The sequence below is a fragment of the Trichomycterus rosablanca genome, chromosome 17, assembly GCF_030014385.1.
Source record: "Trichomycterus rosablanca isolate fTriRos1 chromosome 17, fTriRos1.hap1, whole genome shotgun sequence".
In the NCBI taxonomy this organism is placed as follows: Eukaryota; Metazoa; Chordata; class Actinopteri; order Siluriformes; family Trichomycteridae; genus Trichomycterus; species Trichomycterus rosablanca.
The window spans coordinates 10,592,338-10,613,690 of NC_086004.1; the positions used below are offsets into that span (position 1 = coordinate 10,592,338).

Genomic DNA, 21,353 nt, shown 5'->3' on the forward strand with positions numbered 1-21,353 from the left:
ATTGTTGCACATAAAGATTTATTCCATAAGATGTCATGTGCTATTGCTCAAAATCAAAGGCTTTCACATCATAAAAATACACAAACATTTTACACCATTAACAGTGCTGGTGCAATAAAAATAAATGTCATTACATTTCACAAGAATTGTTTTATCACCGTTAAAGTGCTTATATTTTTGCAGTTTTCTTAAAAAGAGTACTTCACTCACCATACAGTACATATTAAACATACTGTAATACATCCATACCAGTGATACGTTTTGCTATTTGATTAAAATGTTATTACGCTTTGCTGTACATTGGTCATTCTAAAGGACAGGTTTTACTACGCTAGAAGTATAATTGCCATCAAATCAAAACTATTATAAACAGGTTATAAATATATGCCACTTTCTAGCAAAAGCTTTACCAACAGTGTTAAAATATAGTGACTGTTAGCTCTTTTGGGTTGTTTGGTCAAAATAAAAACAAATAACCAATGGCACATCTGTTTTAACCACACCAACTGTTATATCAGTTTTGGAATTTCCTGACCGACGAAAATCAACACGCCCCCTCCGACACGTGCACTGTTGCCAACCGCTACTATTCACATGCACGAAGAGGGTTCAAACAGGGAACAGTTTTGTGTATGGAGGGAGAATCCTACACTGATCTCCAGTATTCCCTGTCTCTATGCAGGTGGCATCAACAGCCAGCAGAAGCCCTAACTGCAGCAGCCAATCATGTCAGTGTATAAACATGATATCAGGTATCAGAACATTGTTAAGCTGAGTGAGCGGTTCATCTTCCTCCCAACAAGTCTAGACATTGTGTTGCACCTGTTTTTAGTCGTGCAGGTCATGGTGTTAAAAGAGATGCTCTTTTCTGTAGCTGATGTAACTGACTGGACTTCTATCAGCTCCCTAAATAAACAAAGACAATGTTAATTTAGTAAATGGATGTCATTAAAAAAAAAAAACAATGAATCCATGTATAAGTAGTACTTACTTCAGCAGCAGTGTGTTCCTAAACTTCTGAGCATGAAGCTGCTTGCGCAGTGTGTCTGTATTCAGTTTGGATGCAGAGATAAGTACGGGGTGTTTTGTAAGGGCTGAGGATGTTGGTCTGCATACTGGGTCTGGATGAATCATCAGCTGCAAAAACACAAGTCAGAAAAGATTGTTAATACAACTGCTGAATGGTAGAAGCCTTTACATGCATCATGCTTGACTTTAATCATATAAACACAAATGTAGCAATGCACAGGAGACAGTAAGTACACTATATGCAAGTGTAGACCATGTGTACATGCTGTAGCCTAGTGGTTAGAGTACTGGGCCAGTAATCAGAAGGTTGATGGTTCAAGCCTCACCACTGCCAGGTTGCCACTGTTGGGCCCTTAAGCAAGGCCCTTAACGCTCAATTGCTTAGACTGTATACTGTCACAGTACTGTAGGTCGCTTTGAATAAAAGCGTCCGCTAAATGCAGAAAATGTAAATGTAAATATTTGGACACCTCACAGTGAGATGTTTAAATAAATGCAGACAACCAGTTCAAGGACAAAGTTAAAGGTTTTTTGTAAGCATGCAGTTAGTCACTGTGCATCTAAAGTTGTGTTACCCTGTTTATGGTCAGGTATCCAGTTGTACTTTTGGCCACATAGTATACAAAAATAGATTTTAATTTTTTTGTCAGCGAATACCATCAAGTCATCTCATGGAATTTCTTGTGTTCAAATGTGAGTTCAGATATAAAATAAACAGTGCCAGCCAGACACTCATTTTACCTCTAATAATTTACATAATTTTGCCAGTTAAAGAAAAATCTGAACATGCATATTAATTCATATACTGTGCTAACTTGGCTAAGATATTAAATTATTTGTGGATTTTGTTGTTTAAAGGAATTCATTCATAATGCTAATAAAAAAAAAACTTGCCAACAAAAACTTACCTTTAAAAGTTGTACAAATTCTCCTGACAGCACTTGAGTCATGTGTGTAAGTTGTCCTTGGCGGATTTTGTGCCATTTCTCTCCATTCTTTGGAAAAGCTCCCACCCCAGAAGCACTTATCACAGTGAGTGCCAGGGCAAAAACATCTGCTTGAGGTAAATTCCTGTAATCCTGAAAGACGGGTATGGTTAGTGACACCAGTGACAGCAGTCATTCAGAGCGGTATATTTGAAGTTTAAATACAGTGAATGAATTAATGAATCCTTTTGGCTGTTCCTATTAGGGGTCGCAACAGCGAATCAATCCGCATTAATCCGCTATCGTCCACATAAGCCAGGTTCAGGTAACAACAAGCGCCTTCTGTATTTGTGAGCCCATTTGATTCGAATCCCTATAATTCTTACCATTATCCACACAAGCTCAGTAAAGATAAAAAAAATAGTAGTAGTAGATCATAAAAAAAATTACCTCTTGCAGAACCTCATTTGACAAAAATCTGCTGTCACCTTTCTCCACTTTTGGATTGCTCACATGACACACACGGCCAAGACCTCCTAAAGAGAAAAATATTTAACAAGAGAAAGAATTCATAAGAATAGATCAGAATAAGCAGCAAGTGTGATATATACAGTATATACATTTTTCAAAAGGGTTAGCCTATTCTGTATAAATGTTATGACAGGTCAGTCGTAGATGTTTTTTAGACATGAGTTCTAACTAAAATAAAACCAATTTTTACTATCAGAAAACAAAACAGAAACTTTAGTATTTACCTATTTTGTATACAACATCTGCATCGATTTGTTGCTTGTGTGTGTCATCAACTACTGTTCTTCGAGAAATAAATATATTGCCTGCAAAGAAAGAGGAGAACATGCTTTAGAATAGGTAGTCTTATGCAAATGTTTGGACACCTCTATTCAAATGTTGTGTTTTATTGTTTCTTAGAGTAACAGCATGTAAACACAGTCTACAGATGTACTTGAACAATATCACTTACTTGGTTTGATGTCCATATGAGCCAGGGAAGCTAAGTGGAAGAACTTTAAACCCCGGGAAACCTGAAGCAACAAATCCTTAAGCCTAACTTCAGAGAGGTGCTTTAACTTCTTCTGATGGTCCATGATAAGATCCAAAAGCGTGCCACCATTGCAGTACTCATTCTGGATCAACATGTGCTCATCTTCTGACCATGCAGAGTAATACCTCACCACATGAGGGTGCTGTCCCAACACCGCATGAGCATACACCTCACGTAAAGCATTTTGCCTGTTGGTAAAAAAAAAAAAAAAAAAAAAAAAACATTTTAGCCATCAAATCAAAGCTAAATACTCCTGATAACTTAAGGTATTATTAACATGCAATTCTGCTTATACAATTTTCATGAACTCTAAAATCACACTTACTCATCCACAGAACCTGCCAAAGGCCTTGTGGAGCGCTTGACTGCATAAATGCATCCATCAAGTCTGTTCACACACTTGAAAACAGCCCCAAACTTTCCAGAGCCAATCTTCTCCAGTTCATAGAATTCAGATGCATAGCGGGAATTGTGAGCCCCCACAAAAGTCTTTCTCTGTAAATAGCAGATAGTTTGGTCATGGCATGAGATTAAATAGATATTCAATACATATGAAAAAACTTTTTAGTAGGCATATTTGAACAGGGAAACAATCACATTTGCTTGGCATTGCCTTGCTGTAAGCGTTTACCTTTACTGGAGGAATAAGCGTCTCTTCAAATTCAGGATCACTCGAGTCATTATTAAGGCTGTAAAAAAAAAGACAGCAAATGAATGCAAACTCAAAAACAATCAAATATTTTCTCAGTGCAGCTTTACAAAGATTGAGGCCAAAAACTAATACTGTAATTAGCAAGCTTAGGGCAATAGCAGCAAGGAAAAAGCCTGCCAGACTTGAGGCTGTGACACCTTGACTATTTAGATTTATTATTGTGGTACAGTAAGACATTAATATGACAAGGCCAGCTTTAGTTCACTCTTGCAACCCATTGTGGGCCAGCTATCAAAACGTTTGAGCACCACTGCTCTAAATGCCTAGACAATTTTTGGATCAATTGATTAAATAAATAGATGCTAAATCAATAAAAGAAAGCTCATTATGAGATCACAATTCATCTGGACATGAGTGCTGCTCACTTACAGTGTTACACTGGCTTAATGTGGAATCCAAGATACAAAAACTGATTTATGAAATAGTAATCTGCTCAGAGACAAACTTATTCTGGCACAGCGAGTAGGAAACTCAAGTTTAAATTAATTTTAAGTATAAATTACCATTACAACCTCCGGTGTTATTGACTGGACAAGCTTCTTCATACAGACATGATTGGCTATATCTGGGCAGGCAGTTTAACCTGTGAGGCTTGTTACTTCTTTTGTTTTATTACAGTCTGTGGTCTATATCTGAATTATCTTTCTCTGCCAGGCTCCCAACAAGACACCCCTTTGTTTATACAAGGAATACACTTACTCCTGATTGTGGACTCGCTTTCTGTTCTTTTGTGCAGTCAGTGTGTGGATGAGCTGTGTGTCAGGGGAAAAAGGGTTTATATTGATGAAGGTCGCCCGTCTCCCTAGCAGCACTTGTGGAGTGGCAGATGAATGAAGACGTTCTCTTATTTTCTCACTGCAATATCTCTTAGTCTGGAACATAAAAATGAGTGGTCAGTGAATTAATGCAACATATTTTCAGAAAATAATTATCTTTTAAAGGAGACAAGCAAACATGTACAGGTGTAAGAAAAAATCAGGTTTGGTCTGATTAGTACACACTAAGTGAAAATGTCCAAAATAAAGAACATTATGGATTGTTTCTTTCCATAAGAATGGGTGTCCTGCAAAGACCAGAATTTCATGTCTCAACTTAGGTTGAGCAACTGGACTGGTGTTAATTCCTGGGGTAATGTCTTACAATATTTTAGACAGCTGAGTTTTTTTTTCTCTCTTCTTCTCTGTTGTTTACAAGTAATAAACTGTCAGAATAATGTGGACAATGTCATCACTGTGTGATGCAGGGAAAAAACAATCAATGTGGCAGCAAAACATGGGACCATTGGACTAGTTTAGGGAAAATTTAAGTCCCAAACACTAGCTTTACAGTTCCCCCTTTACATTAACAAACATTCTGCGTACTGTATAAGCAGATAATAACATTTCAATGTACCTGGATGAACCTGGCATGGTCTGGTTGATGTTTTCTTGTGCGTCTGATGGAGTCTGGGCAGTGCAGTATTCGAGAAGTTTCTCTGGTGGTAACAGGTGATGGATTCGGTTCTTCAGAGTCTCTCTGGTCACGAGTACTTTTACAATGTCCATGTTTTGAACTGTTGTACAAACCGTCTTGGTTTGTGTTATGTGGCATACAGATACAGTGTTTGCCTAATTCCATCTCTGCTCCAGTTCCACTGATGTCCTGTCCATCACTGGCACCGAAATTCAGCTTCTGGCGAACCTGTCTTTTCCTGGACATGTTCTCTCTTGTACCAACACTAACCGACACAAAGCAGAACTCTAGGGAGCAGCAGCTCTAACTGAGAACTGGTAGTAATACTGGTAGTTATTCTCAACTAACGAGAGCTGAAACAAACCTAGTGGCACAGAAAGTTCGCCACAGTTCGACTACAGTAACAGAAGCATCAGTAAAGCACTTAAGAAGCTGAGTTTGAAATACAGCCGTTATATTTGGCCAGGTTAGTGGGCGGGGCGATGCGGAGAAGAAGGGGCGTGGCAAAGTAACCAACTGTAAATCAGTTATTTTTATTATAAATACGGTACAGCCTAGTGACAAATTAAAGGAAAACACAATTTAGTGCAAATGCTCTCAAACATTGTACATTATACCGTTTTGTGATTATAAAATGCTTAGTGAGACGCATAAACCATTTGATAATGGTTTAATAAAATTATGCTTATTTTCATGTTCTAAATTTTAACATTTATCCCACTTTGGCCAAAGAAATAAGGGATAGCTACTAGCATTTGTAGCTTTGGCTATGATGGATGAACACAATGCAGTACTTTCTGGAAAAAATAAAACTACTGTTGGTTGTGGTGTCAAATAGTATCAAAAAGGCCAAAAGTAATGCACTGTAAGAACACATCTAGTCAATTTTTTTGTATTGTGGATTTACTAAGTAAAAATATTTAAACATTCCCTAAAGGTGGCATAAAATTCCAAATTTAATAATTTTATTGCTGCATGTTTACTTGTACTTATTTGCATAAACTCTTAAACTTATGTATGAATATTAAGTATTAGAATGTTTGCATATTCTCATACTTTATGTTAAGAATTGGTTAATACCAAACATTAAAATCTAAGGTAATTGTTTTCTTGTTATTGTATGAAATTGTTCATTGAAAGGCAAACTGTATCCAAAAAACAACCAAACACCTGTAATTAATACAAACCTATATGTGCAGAACACTGTAAACTTGTTCAGTATGACATCTAAGTAAGCCAAACTATACTTGCACACAAGTAACATGCGAGTTTTAATGGAGTAGCATGAGGTGAGTGAAAATAATCCTAAAATGATGACAGAACATTCCTATCTTAATAAAACTGATCTCTTCCAGGATGACAATACCCCTATCCACAGGGTACTCAATTCACTAGATGGTTTGATGAGGATATACTGTAGATGATATGCTTTCATTAATGTTTCAGACACTTCCACGGTCTATCTGAACCTGCATAGAACCTGTCCTGGAACCTTGTAGTGAAATTACTAGGAGACATTCCATCAATTTCAATTCATTTCTTCACATTTGTGAATAGCACTCATCATTTTGGCATAGTCCAGTGTTAAGATCTTTAACCCCTGATATTTCCTGCAATGTAATCATTTTAACATGAGCTAATGTCTAGAAAACATCATTTCTGAGACTTCGGTTTATTCTCAAACTAAATAATTAACATATAAATAGGCTTTAATTTGATTCACCCACAAACAGAATTCAACATAAGGGGGTGAATATTACATCCCACAAAAGAAAAACAATATTTTTATTCAAGTGTCAGAGCTTTTATTTAAAAAAAATCAAACAGGGAGCATGTTGCCATTATGACATCTGTACACACTATCAAAAATCAAGAATAACTAGGAAATTTTGTAGTTGACCATTAGGAAACATTTTTTTAATTATTTAAGTATGTTTATTGTTTTCTCCTGTGTAATATCCAGCCATCAAAATATATTTTTTAATGTTCCAGTTCTAATGTATCATCTTGCTCTATGGTTGATGCTATCCTCAGAGCTTCCTCCAGCGATGTCTGTTCGTCAAACTGCAGGAAAAGCATTAAAATAAATAATAAATAAAATTTTGCTCTGCAATTTCTTTAAAATGTTTTTTTTTTTTCTGGCAAGACTCAACATGTCCAGCAGATCAAACTGCAGGGAAGTTTCTGGAGAGGAATAGCTTCAATCATGCCCTTGATTAGGTGTGAATTTTGGGTGCTAATCTTCAGAGAGAGGAACTTCACACCTCTAATAGGCAGTAATGCAGATTACAAATAAGAAGCTTATAATCAACACATCATCATTTCTGAATACCACTTCCTAATAAGACATCATGATTAATCTTTTATGATAGCATTAGATAATTGCTTTAAAATTTTGATTGCTTACATGTACAATACATTAATATTTAAGATTTTACTGAATTTAAGGCACGTTTTTGAAGACGCTCATTCTGATCATATATACAGTGGGGTCAAAAAGTATTTAGTCAGCCACTGATTGTGCAAGTTCTCCTACTTAGAAAGATGAGAGAGGTCTGTAATTTTCATCATAGGTACACTTCAACTATGAGAGACAAAATGAGAAAAAAAAATCCAGGAAATCACATTGTAGGATTTTTAAAGAATTTTTTTGTAAATTATGGTGGAAAATAAGTATTTGGTCAATAACAAAAGTTCAACTCAATACTTCGTAACATAACCTTTGTTGGCAATGACAGAGGTCAAACGTTTCCTGTAAGTCTTCACCAGGTTTGCACACACTGTAGCTGGTATTTTGGCCCATTCCTCCATGCAGATCTCCTCTAGAGCAGTGATGTTTTGGGGCTGTCGCTGGGCAACACGGACTCCACAAATTTTCTATCAAATCTTGACCCCAAGAGAGATTATCAATGGTCTTGTATGTCTTCCATTTTCTTACAATTGCTCCCACAGTTGATTTATTCACACCAACCTGCTTGCCTATTGTAGATTCACTCTTCCCAGCCTGGTACAGGTCTACAATTTTCTTCCTGGTGTCCTTCGACAGCTCTTTGGTCTTGGCCATGGTTGAGTTTGGAGTCTGACTGTTTGAGGCTATGGACAAGTGTCTTTTATACAGATAACGAGGTCAAACAGGTGCTATTAATACAGGTAACGAGTGGAGGACAGAAGAGCTTCTTAAAGAAGAAGTTACAGGTCTGTGAGAGCCAGAAATCTTGCTTGTTTGTTATTGACCAAATACTTATTTTCCACCATAATTTACAAATAAATTCTTTAAAAATCCTACAATGTGATTTCCTGGATTTTTTTTTTCTCATTTTGTCTCTCATAGTTGAAGTGTATCTATGATGAAAATTACAGACCTCTCTCATCTTTCTAAGTAGGAGAACTTGCACAATCAGTGGCTGACTAAATACTTTTTGACCCCACTGTATACATACATATCTATAACTAACAAGTGCACTTCTCAATGACCAGCCCATCTGGCCACCCTCCTTAGACAAAGTCAATCATGTCTGTGCGGATGTTAGACTCCGTGGGCTTCAATCTCAGCAGTAGTAGGCGCCACCTGAGAGCTTAGAAAAACATAGAAAATGCTGGTTTTGAATTGACTTGTGAGGGGCTGTTTTTTGAGTTCTGTAGCCTATAAGCCATAAATAAATGAAAAGCTAATTGTTACGTAACAACAAATTGCACAACTTTATTAATGTAGTGAGTTTAAAAACAGTGACCTCACCTGAACAGCAATGTGATTACCATTAGAAGTGGTAAAAAGAGTAACTGGGTGTGAAACCAGTGCTTCATGCTTGATCCTTAAGGAAACTAAATCTGGAGACGTGATCATCATCTACAGGAAAACAGGTCCAAAATTCAGCACTTAACTTTGAATTTAAAAAAGACAAAGCACCCCGGATATAAGACAAAGAGTTAATGTTCAGGTAAAAGCGTATTCTCTGATTTAATTCTTCTACACTTTTTTGCATTCATAGCTTCCTGAACAATTGCGGGTTGCACGCTGCTCATCATTCTTCTTTTAAAATGTCAAAGCAACATTTTTAACAACAATAACAAAGGATCTATTTGTCTAAAATATGCCAGTGGTTTAAAGCTCAGTTGTCTTGAACAGAAGCCACCAATAACTGCAGGACCAAAAACACACACCTGTCTTTCCGTTCCGTCATCATTCACCATGGTGACAGATGATGACACTGACTCACTGGCTGGAAGGGTGATCACTTGGCCATCTTGTGTTAACATTGTAATGGTTTCAACTGCCTGTAACATATTTAAAACAAGTTTATTAATATATACATTTGCACACACTCAGATATATACTCATATATGTTCACAAATGCTACATTTACATGGCAACATTAAACTAATCCTTGTTTAAATTTGTTTTGAGACTGTTAATATTACAGTTTGAATGTGCTTTTTATCTGCTAAAGTCAGAACAAATCATGCTTAGGCAACTTATGTGCACCAAAAATTAAATACATCAGACAAAATAACACACTTTGGCATTATTTCCACTAGAGCATTCAGACTAGTTGAGTATTTACAGAAACATAAATAGACAAAATATTGACCTGATGAGTGTCATCTTGAATAACTTGAATGACCTGCTCTTGTACACTGATGTCAGAGGTCAGCTCTGAGCAGGCTGCTACACTCTGCGTTGTGCTGACGTCCATGGTGGGATCATTCGAGGTGTCTGGATAGCAAACAAAATAATAATAATAAAAAAAACATGAAAAGAAAGTTCAGCAACAAAGCTGCAACACTAACAATGTCTCACAGGCTGCTAAGCTTCATGCTAGCTAAATAATATAATATATAAAAATGCATTCATACAAAAAAAACAAACAGACATAGTTGTGAGTCTATCAGTTGGAAAAACTCTTGTTATGTTTTTGAGCGACTGATTTTGAAATGGATTAAGATTTATATTAGAATGCAGCACATGTGATCCTGGAGATCCTGGATTGAGTGCAGTATGAATGTTGTAAACATCAAAATGTAATGCACTACATAGGGAGTAAAGCAATAGCAAATTTGGATGCCGTGGTTGTACATGTAATCCTAGATACTGGAGATACAAGTAGGGATGTCCCGATCCGATCTCAAAGATCGGGATCGGGGCCGATCAAGGCATTTTTTAACTGATCGGAATCGGCTTTACTAAACCCGATCGTAATCCCGATCTTTTGTTTTACATCAGCATGTCCGCTGTGTGGAAATACTTTAAATTGAAACATGAAACAAGTCCAGCAGTGAAGTGTAATGTCTGCAATGTGAGCATTTCACGAGGCGGTAGTAGCTGAGCTGCGTTCATTACTGTACAATTTTACTGTTTATATAGTGAGTGAGTCAAGGATCACTCCGGTTTACACAACAACGTAGTGATGCACTCGTTTAATAAAGAAATAACTACACGGTATATTCACAAATTGTCGGGAGCAGAACACTTTATTAACTTCTTCTGTTACGGTGCCGAATAACGGACAGCTAGAGCCAAGCACGCTATTCCATGCACTATGGAAGCCCCAAAGGGTCAAAACACACTCACTTCGCATAGAAACGTCCATCAAACCACTGTCACAATACAAGCACTTTAAGAACTGGCTTTCCTTCATAACAAAAGAGCCTTTCCATTTTATTTTGGTATTCAGGTTTTACTGTAATGCTTTTAAGTAACTTTTTTTCTTATATTCAAGTTAAGCTGCTACACAGATTTCTGTTCATTTTTAGTGTATCACTGCATTAAACAGATTTTTTTTCTTCGAATGTAAAGTTTAAAGTAAAACTGTAATTATCTCACTCATTGTGATTGATTTTGTAAAAATACAAAACATTAAGCCAATAGCTTGGATGCAGCATTTTTCCCTTCAGCACTGCAGAGCTATTTAGTTGTTAAACACATACACTAGATTAATGTGAATAATTGTAATGTACTTGAAGTGTGCACTGTGTGAACAGTATTATCCAGTTCTTATCGAGACAATATCTTGAAAATACAAGTATCGGTTTGAGACTCGGTATCGGATCGGGATCAAAATTAATAATCGGGATCGGTATCGGGAACAAAAAAACGTGATCGGGACATCCCTAGATACAAGTCTCAATTTTCTAATGTGTGCTAATATTACAGTACGATATTGACCAAATACGATAAAGTGACCAAATTTGACCCCAAGTCCACTCTTGTAGGTTCTGCAGGTCATGAGAATATATTTAAACAATGAAAGTAGTTTATAAAATGCTATCCATAAATTAAATAACCATCCCTGCTACAGTTACTACATAATCAATAAAGTCTTTCTAAACATTATATTTTTAGATGAAAGATTATAGTTATTAGATTGGTGTAACATTGTCACTAGAGTTCTAACTATGGAAACCCCCAATGAGCACAGCCAAAAGAAGAAGGAGGTGTAAGATTAAGAAATGCTAAATCCCTGAAGGGGATAGGGTTAGTTGACGTTTACTGTAAAAAGCTACAGTTTGTTTGTTTGTTTATTAGGATTTTGACGTCATGTTTTACACTTTGGTTACATTCATGACAGGAACGGTAGTTACTCATTACACAAGGTTCATCAGTTCACAAGGTTATATCAAACACAGTCATGGACAATTTTGTATCTCCAATTCACCTCATTTGCATGTCTTTGGACTGTGGGAGGAAACCGGAGCACCTGGAGGAAACCCACACAGACACGGGGAGAACATGCAAACTCCACACAGACAGGACCCGGACCGCCCCACCTGGGGATCGAACACAGGACCTTCTTGCTGTGAGGCGACAGTGCTACCCACTTAGCCACTGTGCCGCCCAAAAAGCTACAGTAAACAAATGACTTAAATATTCAAAAAACTATTTTTGTGTTTCTTTGACCTAAATTACAATTAATAAAAATCCATTGTCCATGTGAAAGAAAATCTAAACACACCAAGCAACCTGCACCAAATCTTTACCCTATTAGAATCACGCTCAGTAATCTACAGCTAGATCTGTGAGGAACGTTTGCTGACCTGCAGGTTCAAAGTAGCCCTCTTGCTCCTCTTCGATGGGCTCAGAGTCGTTGTGTGCAGTGCGTTTGTGCATGGCCAGTGTGGAGATCTGCTTGTAGGTCTTTTCACAGTGGCTGCACTGGTAAGGTTTACAAGGTGTGTGAACCACATGATGCTTGTACAGACTCGAGTACTCAGTAAAGCGCTTTTCACAGCCAGGAACAGTGCATATGTACGGCCTCTCACCTAAGGAAGAGTAGAAAAAGGAAGCAGTGAAGAAGCATGATGGGTATTTTGTGTAAATATGAACTATGAAGGCAGAATACCTGTATGGATCCTTATGTGGTTTTTGTAATTGGTTGCGCTAGCGAAAGCCCGGTGGCATCCTGGCTCTGGACAGTGATAGGGCCTTTCACCCGTGTGTGTTCGCAGATGCACTTTGCAAATGTTAGAGGTAGTAAAGGATCGCCCACAGCCTTCGTAGGGACAGAGGAATGGCTTTTCTCCTGAAAGGTCAAAGATCAGCTGCACTCATAACCTAAATTTCAAACCAGACTTCAAACCAGGCTTATAAAGTAGTACATTTACCTGTGTGAGTTCGATGGTGCTTTTGAAGGTCCCCTGACGTTTTAAAAGATTTTTGGCAATTTACCTCTGGACAGCAGTATGGTTTTTCACCAGTGTGTGTTCTGATGTGGCTTTTCAAACCATAACCTAAAATCATAACACACCAGATATAGCAACACTGCACTGTGATTTTACCAAGCATTATGTCTATTAAAAGAAAAGCATTTTAGGCTACACCACAGCCATAGAAATACTTGTTTCTGCCTTTCATACACCTACCCCTACAGTAGTTCCAGTCAAGCTTGAATTTTTAGTTGTTGTGCATGATAAGGTATGTTTTGGTTAACTGTACTGTCCTCAGCTTGAGTTTCCAGAATAATGGTGTCACATTTGCTTTAAGAATTGTAATACGCAATGTTTCCAGTGCCACTGGCTTTCACACATTTACATTTTCAGCATTTAGCAGACGCTTTTATCCAAAGCGACTTACACAATGAGCAACTGAGGGTTAAGGGCCTTGCTCAGGGACCCAACAGTGGCAACTTGGTGGTGGCGGGGCTTGAACCGGCAACCTTCTGTTTACTAGTCCAGTACCTTAACCACTGAGCTATCACACAACCCCAAAACAACATGTAGCACACTCTTTTTAATCAAATGCATTTTCTCTTAAAAACATATTTGGTGCATGTGACAACATGTGACAACATATGGTTATTTTAATTTCATCAGTTCAGACTAATTGTCTTCAAAGCATCTTTTTTTTTTAGTTGGTTTTCATTTGCCTACATTGACATATAATGACGCTGCAAGTAAGATTTCCTTTAAGATATATTTTTAAACCCTTTCTCTGCTTTGTATTCATCAATGAACTTTAAATTCCTCAATAAGCTGCTTCCTCAATAAGCATCCTAATGACAATTGTTGATCTGCCTAGTAGGTCCTGAAAACAGTTCTATTTATTTGTACATAAGATATAAAACAACTGTCTATTAACACAGAAAAATCTCAATAAAAAAAACCTTTTTAACTTTAAAAATCAAAATATGTAATTTGGCCAGGTTTACGAGGAATTTTTGCATACAGTTGTAAATTAATAGACAGATCAGTTAAAACATAGCTAGGTGGGTAGAAAGAGAGTCAGATAGATAAAGTTACCTGTTGCAAACTTCTTTTCACAGCCTGGTATGTTACAACAGTATGGCTTGTCACCTGTATGTGTTCTTTCATGTACCTTTAGGAAAATAAATGTAAATATTGGAGGTAAGACACATAAATCTGGTCAATCTTAGAGTTTCACACACACAATTGGGTTCATATAATTGTCTATAAATGTCCTATAACTAAACCTCAGTTATGAATCTAAAGCTATTTTAAAAACCAGTTAATGAATCATTAGTGAACATGTGTGTTGACGCAAATACAATATATACATTAATTTGAAAAGTACATGGCTTTCTCAAGACAGACTAGTCAATCAAGCTGATTTCAAAATAATGGAATGAAAATGAATTACTACTGAATCCATTTCCAAAACAGCCTTAGAAAACCACACTGATTACTGTGTTTCTATCAAGCAGGGGAGAACAAATCAGTAAAGGAAAAAATAAGGTAGTGGAGGGTTTTTAAGCACGCCCTGTGATCTAAGTCGCTCTGGAGAAGTGTCGGCTAAATGTTATAAATGTAAGCATAAAGGCAGTCTGGGAAATTAGTACTCTGTGATGATAAAGAAAGTAATACAGTGTAGCTTACACTATAAAAGAGCTTAGTATATTTAGATTAGATGTTAGATGTGTAGATTGTTTAGAGACTACTTTACTGCAAATATTCTACTCTTACACAATACTAAATTACTAAATAAAGAAACCCACACAGACCCTGAGGTGATGTGCAGTCGTGTACAGTTTTCCACATCCATCATAACTGCACTGAAATGTTCTCACTCCAGTCTGTTGTTGAGAATGATGACCACCCTGGCTTGGAATAACGATCTAAATGAAGAAAAGTGCCTGTAAAGTTAAAGTCTGTGCATTTCTCAAATATCTTTAGCACACAAAACTTTTACTTTATTTGCTTCTTTTACTGCATATTTGATCACTACAAATCATAGAATCAACACATGAGGCAAAACCTTTAAGAAACAAACTTTATCCAACACCTGTTTTCATTTTTGAAAAGTAAATTTCCACTTGATCACTTAACCTACCAGTTAATTATAGTTTAGAATATAAATCACCTTAAAGCTTTTATAGAAACTCTATGCCCCAATCTAATGACATTCCAGAACAGTTCAGTTAAAAGGTAAGGAAATAGATAGGTAATAGAACCACAGTAACAGCCAGAACTGCAAACAGTGGAAACTTAAATTGTGATACATCTCCCCAGAATTGGCCAACCTGCTATCTCTCATAATCTCTCCTAGAGCCCAGCAACAGCCAGGACGTCACAAAAATTCCAGAAAACTGTTATCAAAACTGTAAACATCTCTAGTCTCAGCAAGGATCCATCCATGACTTCCCAATAAATAAGAGGATAGGTAAAAACTGGACTCATGAAAGAGAAGCAAGAAGAAAACCCACTGCTAACCAAGAGAAACATCAGTGCTAGTCGGACATCTGGAGTGCTTTAATGTTTCAGGAACTGACAAACAAGCAGCAACCCAAAACACTACATAAAAAAATCCCATAATAAATAATAAGAAATTGCATAGTGTGCAATGACAAGATGAGGAAAAAACAGGCAATCAAAAAGAAAGGCAAATACTTTTTCATAGCGCTGTCCGTTTTGGGTTAGAAGGGGTTATGCACTTACCTTCATTTGTACTACACCTTCATGGTCAGTCGTGGGCAACCCATAGTTTGAATAAACCTCTGTTTCTTCCACCTACAAAGTCAGGTACACATAAATATAAGTATTTTACATCCATTTATCTACAAAATTTTATACTCATTAACCAAGCACACAACAAATCAGCATCTGAATTTGGGGTTCGAATTCTCACCGGTGCTATCGGCTACCAGGCGTCTACATACAGACATGACTGACTATGTCTAGGAGGGAGAGATGGCTGATACCAGTTTATAATTATATCAACTTTCGTTGATAATACCTAGCCATTATATTTAATAATTAAATATGTATGTGACATAAATTAAAACTGATCTGGTTAAAGAAATTTTAAGCTTTAAAAGAGTGCATCATGTGATTATTTGCAACGCTATAATTCTGCAGATATAGAATGCCTTTATTTGAATAGTACAACAAAATGTACGGTGCCCCTGGAGCAGACAGGGTTAAGGGCCTTGCTCAAGGGATTCAAACTCTCAACCTTTCAGGTGATACTCTAAAGCCCTACCCACTTTACTACCACTGTCCACCGATATGCTATAATATAAAACATATGATTAATCCTGCTGCCATGTCTTAATAATTTAAAAAGTAGGATAGTTATCACAAACATGACCGATTAGTAATCAAGTTTTTAACTTGAATACAAGAATGAATCCTCGGATTACCTTAGCAGTGTACTGTTCCAGCACCTTAACAGTGTCTGGGTCTATGGTTCCATCCATTTGCAGCTCAGACACTACATTATTTTCCTGGATGGAATGAACTGTGTTTTGATTAGTCATCTGAACAGCATGCTGAATGTATGCAGTGGAGCCATCCTCCAGCTGCACTGCCTGAAGCTCAGTGGAATTGTAAATCTCTAAAAACAGAACACATAACAGAGCTATAATAGCCTGATATTCAATATTTTCTATTTATGTCCTATCTATTTTCAAAGACAAACACCAATTCCAGAAAAGTTGGACTGTGTAAAACACAAAGGTGATGTTTCACATTATCAGTGTTACTGTCTTTGTTTGTTTATTAGGATTTTAACGTCATGTTTTACACTTTGGTTACATTCATGACAGGAACGGTAGGTTTATCAGTTCACAAGGTTATATTGAACACAGTCATTGGACAGTTGGAGGAAACCAAAGCACCCGGAGTAAACCCACGCAGACACGGGGAGAACATGCAAACTCCATACAAAAAGGACCCGGTCCTCCCCACCTGGGGATTAAACCCAGGACCTTCTTGCTGTGAGGCGACAATGCTACCCACTTTGTTACTGTCTTTGTAAATATACATTATTACAAAATTGATGAATTAATTTCACAGCATTTTCTACCATTAACAGCAAAATTGTGTAATGTTTCCCTTCACAATGTTAAAAAAACAAAAAAAACAAAAGAAAACCACTAATATTATAATACGTGTTGTGAAATGTTCTAAACATACAAGAGACTTTTGTCTGGTACAGATCTAACAGTAACTGACTATAATAAAGAGGACTGTATAGTACCTTTTGGAGTTTGATGAATGTAGGCAGTGGTTCCATCTTCCAGCTGCACAGTTTGTCCATCCTCTAAATTCAGACTTCTACCTGCCACATCATCACTTAAAGCAGCAGCTGACCATCCATTTGGCTCATCTATGACGGCAGATGAAATTCAACTAAGGGATTCCAGGTAATGACAATTTTAGATCAAGAAACAATTCTACAGAAGTATACAACATACAGACCTGTTCTTGGTACAGAAATATGTTGAATGTAAGCAATATGTTGATCCTCCAGCTGGATAACCTGCCCTTTTATAATATTCTCCTCTTCGACAAAAAAGAAATCATCACTTGCAGTTAAAAAAACACATTTTGCTAAATCTTTTTGTTAATAGCTAATTGTTTATTAACACAGAAACAGCAAGTCACCTTGAGGGTTATGTTGGATATATGCAGTTGACCCATCTGTAAGAGTAACATACTGCAAACTGTCAATATGCTGATCGTTATCTGTAAAATGCATAGTGAAACAGGTCATTAAAGTCAGGATCAAAATGCAAAAATATTGCATAATGCATAAATATGCATAATATCTGTAACATTTTACTAATACATGTCTTATTTTTGGTACATGTAAGGACCTGAAAGACCTGCGAGACACAGCGTGACCTCCTGAGCGTCACCTTGACCATGCTGGAATTCCACACCTTTCTGGTTTATCTGTGCCAAAAGCATTGTAAACCTGCAAACAATAATAATTGTAATTATTAAAAATAAAATAATACATGCATAATAACCAAATCTACAATTATGTTTAAAGATTTAGTGTGTATTATGCCTCTAAGCAATGCATCCAAAACATATCCATTAATCTGTAGGTATTCAATTACTGACCCTTTTTATTCAAGACTGGCTAATTTTTTGGGACCAGAACTGAAAGCACACTGAAAGATGCACCTCCCAATGGATATTAGCCTATCATGTCCGGACAGACGCCCAGCTGGCCAATAGCAGCGCCGAGATTCAAACCCTGGTACCGCTTTACCATGGAAAAATTAGTTTAGCATTATAAATCTAGATTTTAAAATAGCCAATAGTTCCTTTCATGCAAGCTGTAGCTTGTAGCTCCATTCTCAATCCATATCAAGGGATGGATAACCTCAAATGACATTTGGACATTATTCAGACTATGGTCTTTATGGATGTGTAAGCAGGACAACAAAAAGCAAGATAAAAACAATATTAATGGCTTTTAACTTCAGGGCTTGCAAAGACTTTTGAGTGTACTTTGGATAATAAAGGAGGTGAAATGAGTCCTCAAGAAAAGTGAATATCTTTTATTTTGGACATTTTAAGAGAAGAACAAATTCACTGGAAAAGGTTATGCTTAGAAAAGATAAAAGTTAAAGTTAAAAGCCGCTCAGGTGGCGCAGCAGTAAAACACGCTAGCACACCAGAGCTGACATTTCGAACTTGTCGGTTCGAAACTGGTGACCTTTCGATTATTAGTCCAGTACCTGTAGCCTAGCGGTTAAGGTACTGGACTAATAATCGAAAGGTCACCGGTTCAAGCCTCACCACTGCCAGGTTCCCACTGTTGGACCTTGAGCAAGGCCCTTAACCCTCAATTGCTTAGACAGTACTGTAAGTCGCTTTGGATAAAAGCATCTGCTAAATGCTGAAAATGTAAATGTAAATGAAACTCAGCTCTGCCATCTGGCTGGGCTGGTCAGCTACATGAACAATGATTGGTTTGTTGTTCATACAAGGTGGGGAGCTGGATAGGGCTGATTGATGGCGCCCACACAGAGTCGAGAAATAATGTGTTGATCAGGGTGTGGCTCTCCGTACACAAAGCTGATCCGCATATAAACTCGCCTCGTGCAGGTGAAAAGATGCAGTCGGCTACTGCACACACGTCAGAGGGGGCGTGTGACAGTCTCGTTCCCCTTGGTGGAGATCAGCATCAGTAGAGAGGAAGCGTAATGCAATCGGGTAATTGGATACGACTAGATTAGGAGGAAAATTGGGAAAAATGCAAAACAAATAAAAATAAAACACGTTGAAAGTACACAATGGAGGAACACTGAATAAAACGATTAAAAAAACGATTAAAATCGTTTTTTTAAAATCGTTTTTAAAAAAACGATTAAAAACCCATCTTTTTACTAAACACTTAGGCTGACTTGTACTTATTTACTAACATTTTGTTCCATTCTTTTCCGTTTAAAAAAAAAAAAAAAAAAAAAAAAAAAAAAGCAGCACTTTGGTTCTAACAGGTTTTAGCAGATTTGTGTTCTTTGACTGTTGTTTTCCTAAACTTGAGAAATGAAATGTTCACTATAGAAGCACTTCTGTAAGTCGCTCTGGATAAGAGCGTCTGCTAAATGCTAAAAATGTAAATGTAAATGTAAATGAATAAGCCAGTGATAAGAAGCCTGAATGTTCTAGGGAATCATGCTCCATATGATTGTCATGATTGCAGTAATCTACAAATCATTAACAATCCTAGTTGAAACAAATGGAAGTTTTTACAATTCTTATGGACTTTAGCACTCAATTGTGTTGCTCTCGGAACTTGTGTAAACTTCTGGTTGGAGCTGAGCTGAGCTGTTGCTGATGTTTTCCCTTCACTACAACACCTCAGATACATAGGGCAGGAATATGACAGACAGACAGACTTGTTGAAAAGTTGGCATCATTGTACAATTGTTCACTAAATGTTACTGAGATCTGAGTTTGTTTATGGCTGGAATTCAAATACTACATGTTTGTTTGAAATACCTTAATTCATTAAAAGGTATCTACATACATTTAGCTATGAAGTATCTTTAGTCTGAGGATTAAAACACAGCCTTCGTACTAAACAAAAAAAACAAGTAACAAATCAAACCGCTGTGTCCAAATTGCAAAATGATCAATGGGCGCGTTCTATTTTGACATAACGTCTAGATTAACGTGCGTTTTTATGTGGCTGTAGTTTATTAGCTAACGGCTAGTAAACAGTCCACATTTCAACTCATATAAAACAAAGTGTAAATAAAAAAGCTTAGAACACATAATGCGTGACACTAACCTCTCTGAGTAGCGGAAACTGTTTTCCTTGTATATAAATTTACAGTTTAAATAATTCTAAACAAATTTCCAGTCTTTACTGCCGAGTGTACTTCTTCTCCACCATTAATCACGGTTTACAATCCGGCTCACGGCTCAACATCGCCAACTGCTGTCGCAGATCACATGACCACATGCTACGAAAATCGTTTTCGCCACCTAAAGATGCTAAAAATTGCTGTGCTCACCCGGAAGCACGGTACTATATTGCCAAATTTGCTTTGCACATATAGAAATAGAGGCAATTTTATGAAAATAACAGTGTACACTCATGGCTGGATTACTGACCGGGCCAGTGGGGCCCAAAACATTTTGCGATGCCTATCAACATTTATGATACAATATATTTTTATTTCCGAGGGCCCTCCATTTTAAGGATCCTCTGACTATTAGGGACTTTTACCCCAGGGCCTCTTGGGGGCCCTAGCCATGCTTTTGGGGGCCCTAGCCATGCTTTTGGGCCCCTTTTGAAAATGGATGAGGCGTTGTGGCACTGCTCTGACTTCGACTTCTGGCTATTAGGGGTCCTAGGAAAGAGGGGGGCATATTTTTAGAGGGCCCTGGTTATGAGAGCCCCTACCAGGGGGCCCTAGAGAAGAGCAGGGCATACCATTAGAGGGCCCTTGATCACGAGGGCCCCTGCTATGGGGCCCTTGACTTCCATAGAAGTCGTTTACCATGGCTCCTTGACTTTCTAGGGACCTACAAATTGCCAGGCAAGCTACCATATTTCATAACAGACGTTTTGTTGCAAATATGCGATTCAGGCCCTTACTTAATGTTTCTGAATTTGTATTGTTTCAAAATTATTATGTTCAATTTCTCTTAAGCGCAGAGACACAAATTAATTTAGCAATTTTGCAATTATTTAGATTTAAGACAAGCAATTTCAAGCAGTTTGAATGCATACACACACTTAACTGAGCTATTTGATGTTCTTTTCATGCCTGACAATATGTCCAACAGTGAGCTCACTTTAAAGGCTAACTCACTCGCTGCAGCATATCCTTCAGATCTGAACATGAGCCTGGCAGATGAATTGATACAATACAAATCATTCATAACAGAAAAAGAAAAATGTCCTAGTAAAATGCTCAAAACCATGATAAATTTGAATTTACAGTCAATCTTTCCAAATGTCTACATAGCA

General features: G+C 37.3%; 2 protein-coding genes across 4 annotated transcripts; both read right to left on the bottom strand.

The window, feature by feature from the left end:
• Nucleotides 1-30: 30 nt before the first annotated feature.
• LOC134331536 (wee1-like protein kinase) lies at nt 31-5,620 on the bottom strand. The gene is made up of 10 exons (XM_063013000.1): nt 5,123-5,620; nt 4,430-4,602; nt 3,650-3,707; nt 3,344-3,513; nt 2,938-3,206; nt 2,711-2,791; nt 2,406-2,491; nt 1,938-2,108; nt 992-1,137; nt 31-906 (listed from the first exon to the last, which is right to left on the bottom strand). The coding sequence occupies exons 1-10, from the start codon at nt 5,426-5,428 to the stop codon at nt 756-758; spliced, it is 1,611 nt and encodes a 536-aa protein (XP_062869070.1). The 5' UTR covers nt 5,429-5,620; the 3' UTR covers nt 31-755.
• A 1,344-nt stretch (nt 5,621-6,964) lies between these two features.
• Nucleotides 6,965-20,262, bottom strand: znf143a (zinc finger protein 143a). 3 transcript variants are annotated; one of them, XM_063012509.1, is made up of 16 exons: nt 20,166-20,262; nt 17,740-17,831; nt 17,519-17,599; nt 17,333-17,416; nt 17,112-17,240; nt 16,273-16,466; nt 15,569-15,640; nt 14,629-14,748; nt 13,916-13,991; nt 12,782-12,907; nt 12,520-12,699; nt 12,215-12,439; nt 9,772-9,896; nt 9,344-9,457; nt 8,919-9,029; nt 6,965-7,246 (listed from the first exon to the last, which is right to left on the bottom strand). In XM_063012509.1, the coding sequence occupies exons 2-16, from the start codon at nt 17,822-17,824 to the stop codon at nt 7,163-7,165; spliced, it is 1,806 nt and encodes a 601-aa protein (XP_062868579.1). In that variant the 5' UTR covers nt 17,825-17,831; nt 20,166-20,262; the 3' UTR covers nt 6,965-7,162. The 3 variants fall into 3 exon arrangements, with proteins under 3 accessions (XP_062868579.1, XP_062868577.1, XP_062868576.1); XM_063012507.1 differs by having other exon boundaries at nt 14,635-14,748; nt 17,731-17,831; XM_063012506.1 differs by having other exon boundaries at nt 17,731-17,831.
• Nucleotides 20,263-21,353: the final 1,091 nt, after the last annotated feature.

Excerpts from the sequence above, each read along its gene's own strand:
- LOC134331536 (XM_063013000.1), bottom strand. The coding sequence starts at position 5,428 with ATGTCCAGGAAAAGACAGGTTCGCCAGAAGCTGAATTTCGGTGCCAGT. Across the intron at positions 4,603-5,122 it reads ACCATGCCAGGTTCATCCAG|ACTAAGAGATATTGCAGTGA; the intron begins GTACATTGAAAT and ends TTTATGTTCCAG. Across the intron at positions 2,109-2,405 it reads CAAATGAGGTTCTGCAAGAG|GATTACAGGAATTTACCTCA; the intron begins GTAATTTTTTTT and ends CCCGTCTTTCAG.
- znf143a (XM_063012506.1), bottom strand. The coding sequence starts at position 17,824 with ATGCTTTTGGCACAGATAAACCAGAAAGGTGTGGAATTCCAGCATGGT. Across the intron at positions 17,600-17,730 it reads GTGTCTCGCAGGTCTTTCAG|ATAACGATCAGCATATTGAC; the intron begins GTCCTTACATGT and ends TGCATTTTACAG. Across the intron at positions 9,030-9,343 it reads ATGACGGAACGGAAAGACAG|ATGATGATCACGTCTCCAGA; the intron begins GTGTGTGTTTTT and ends GTTTTCCTGTAG.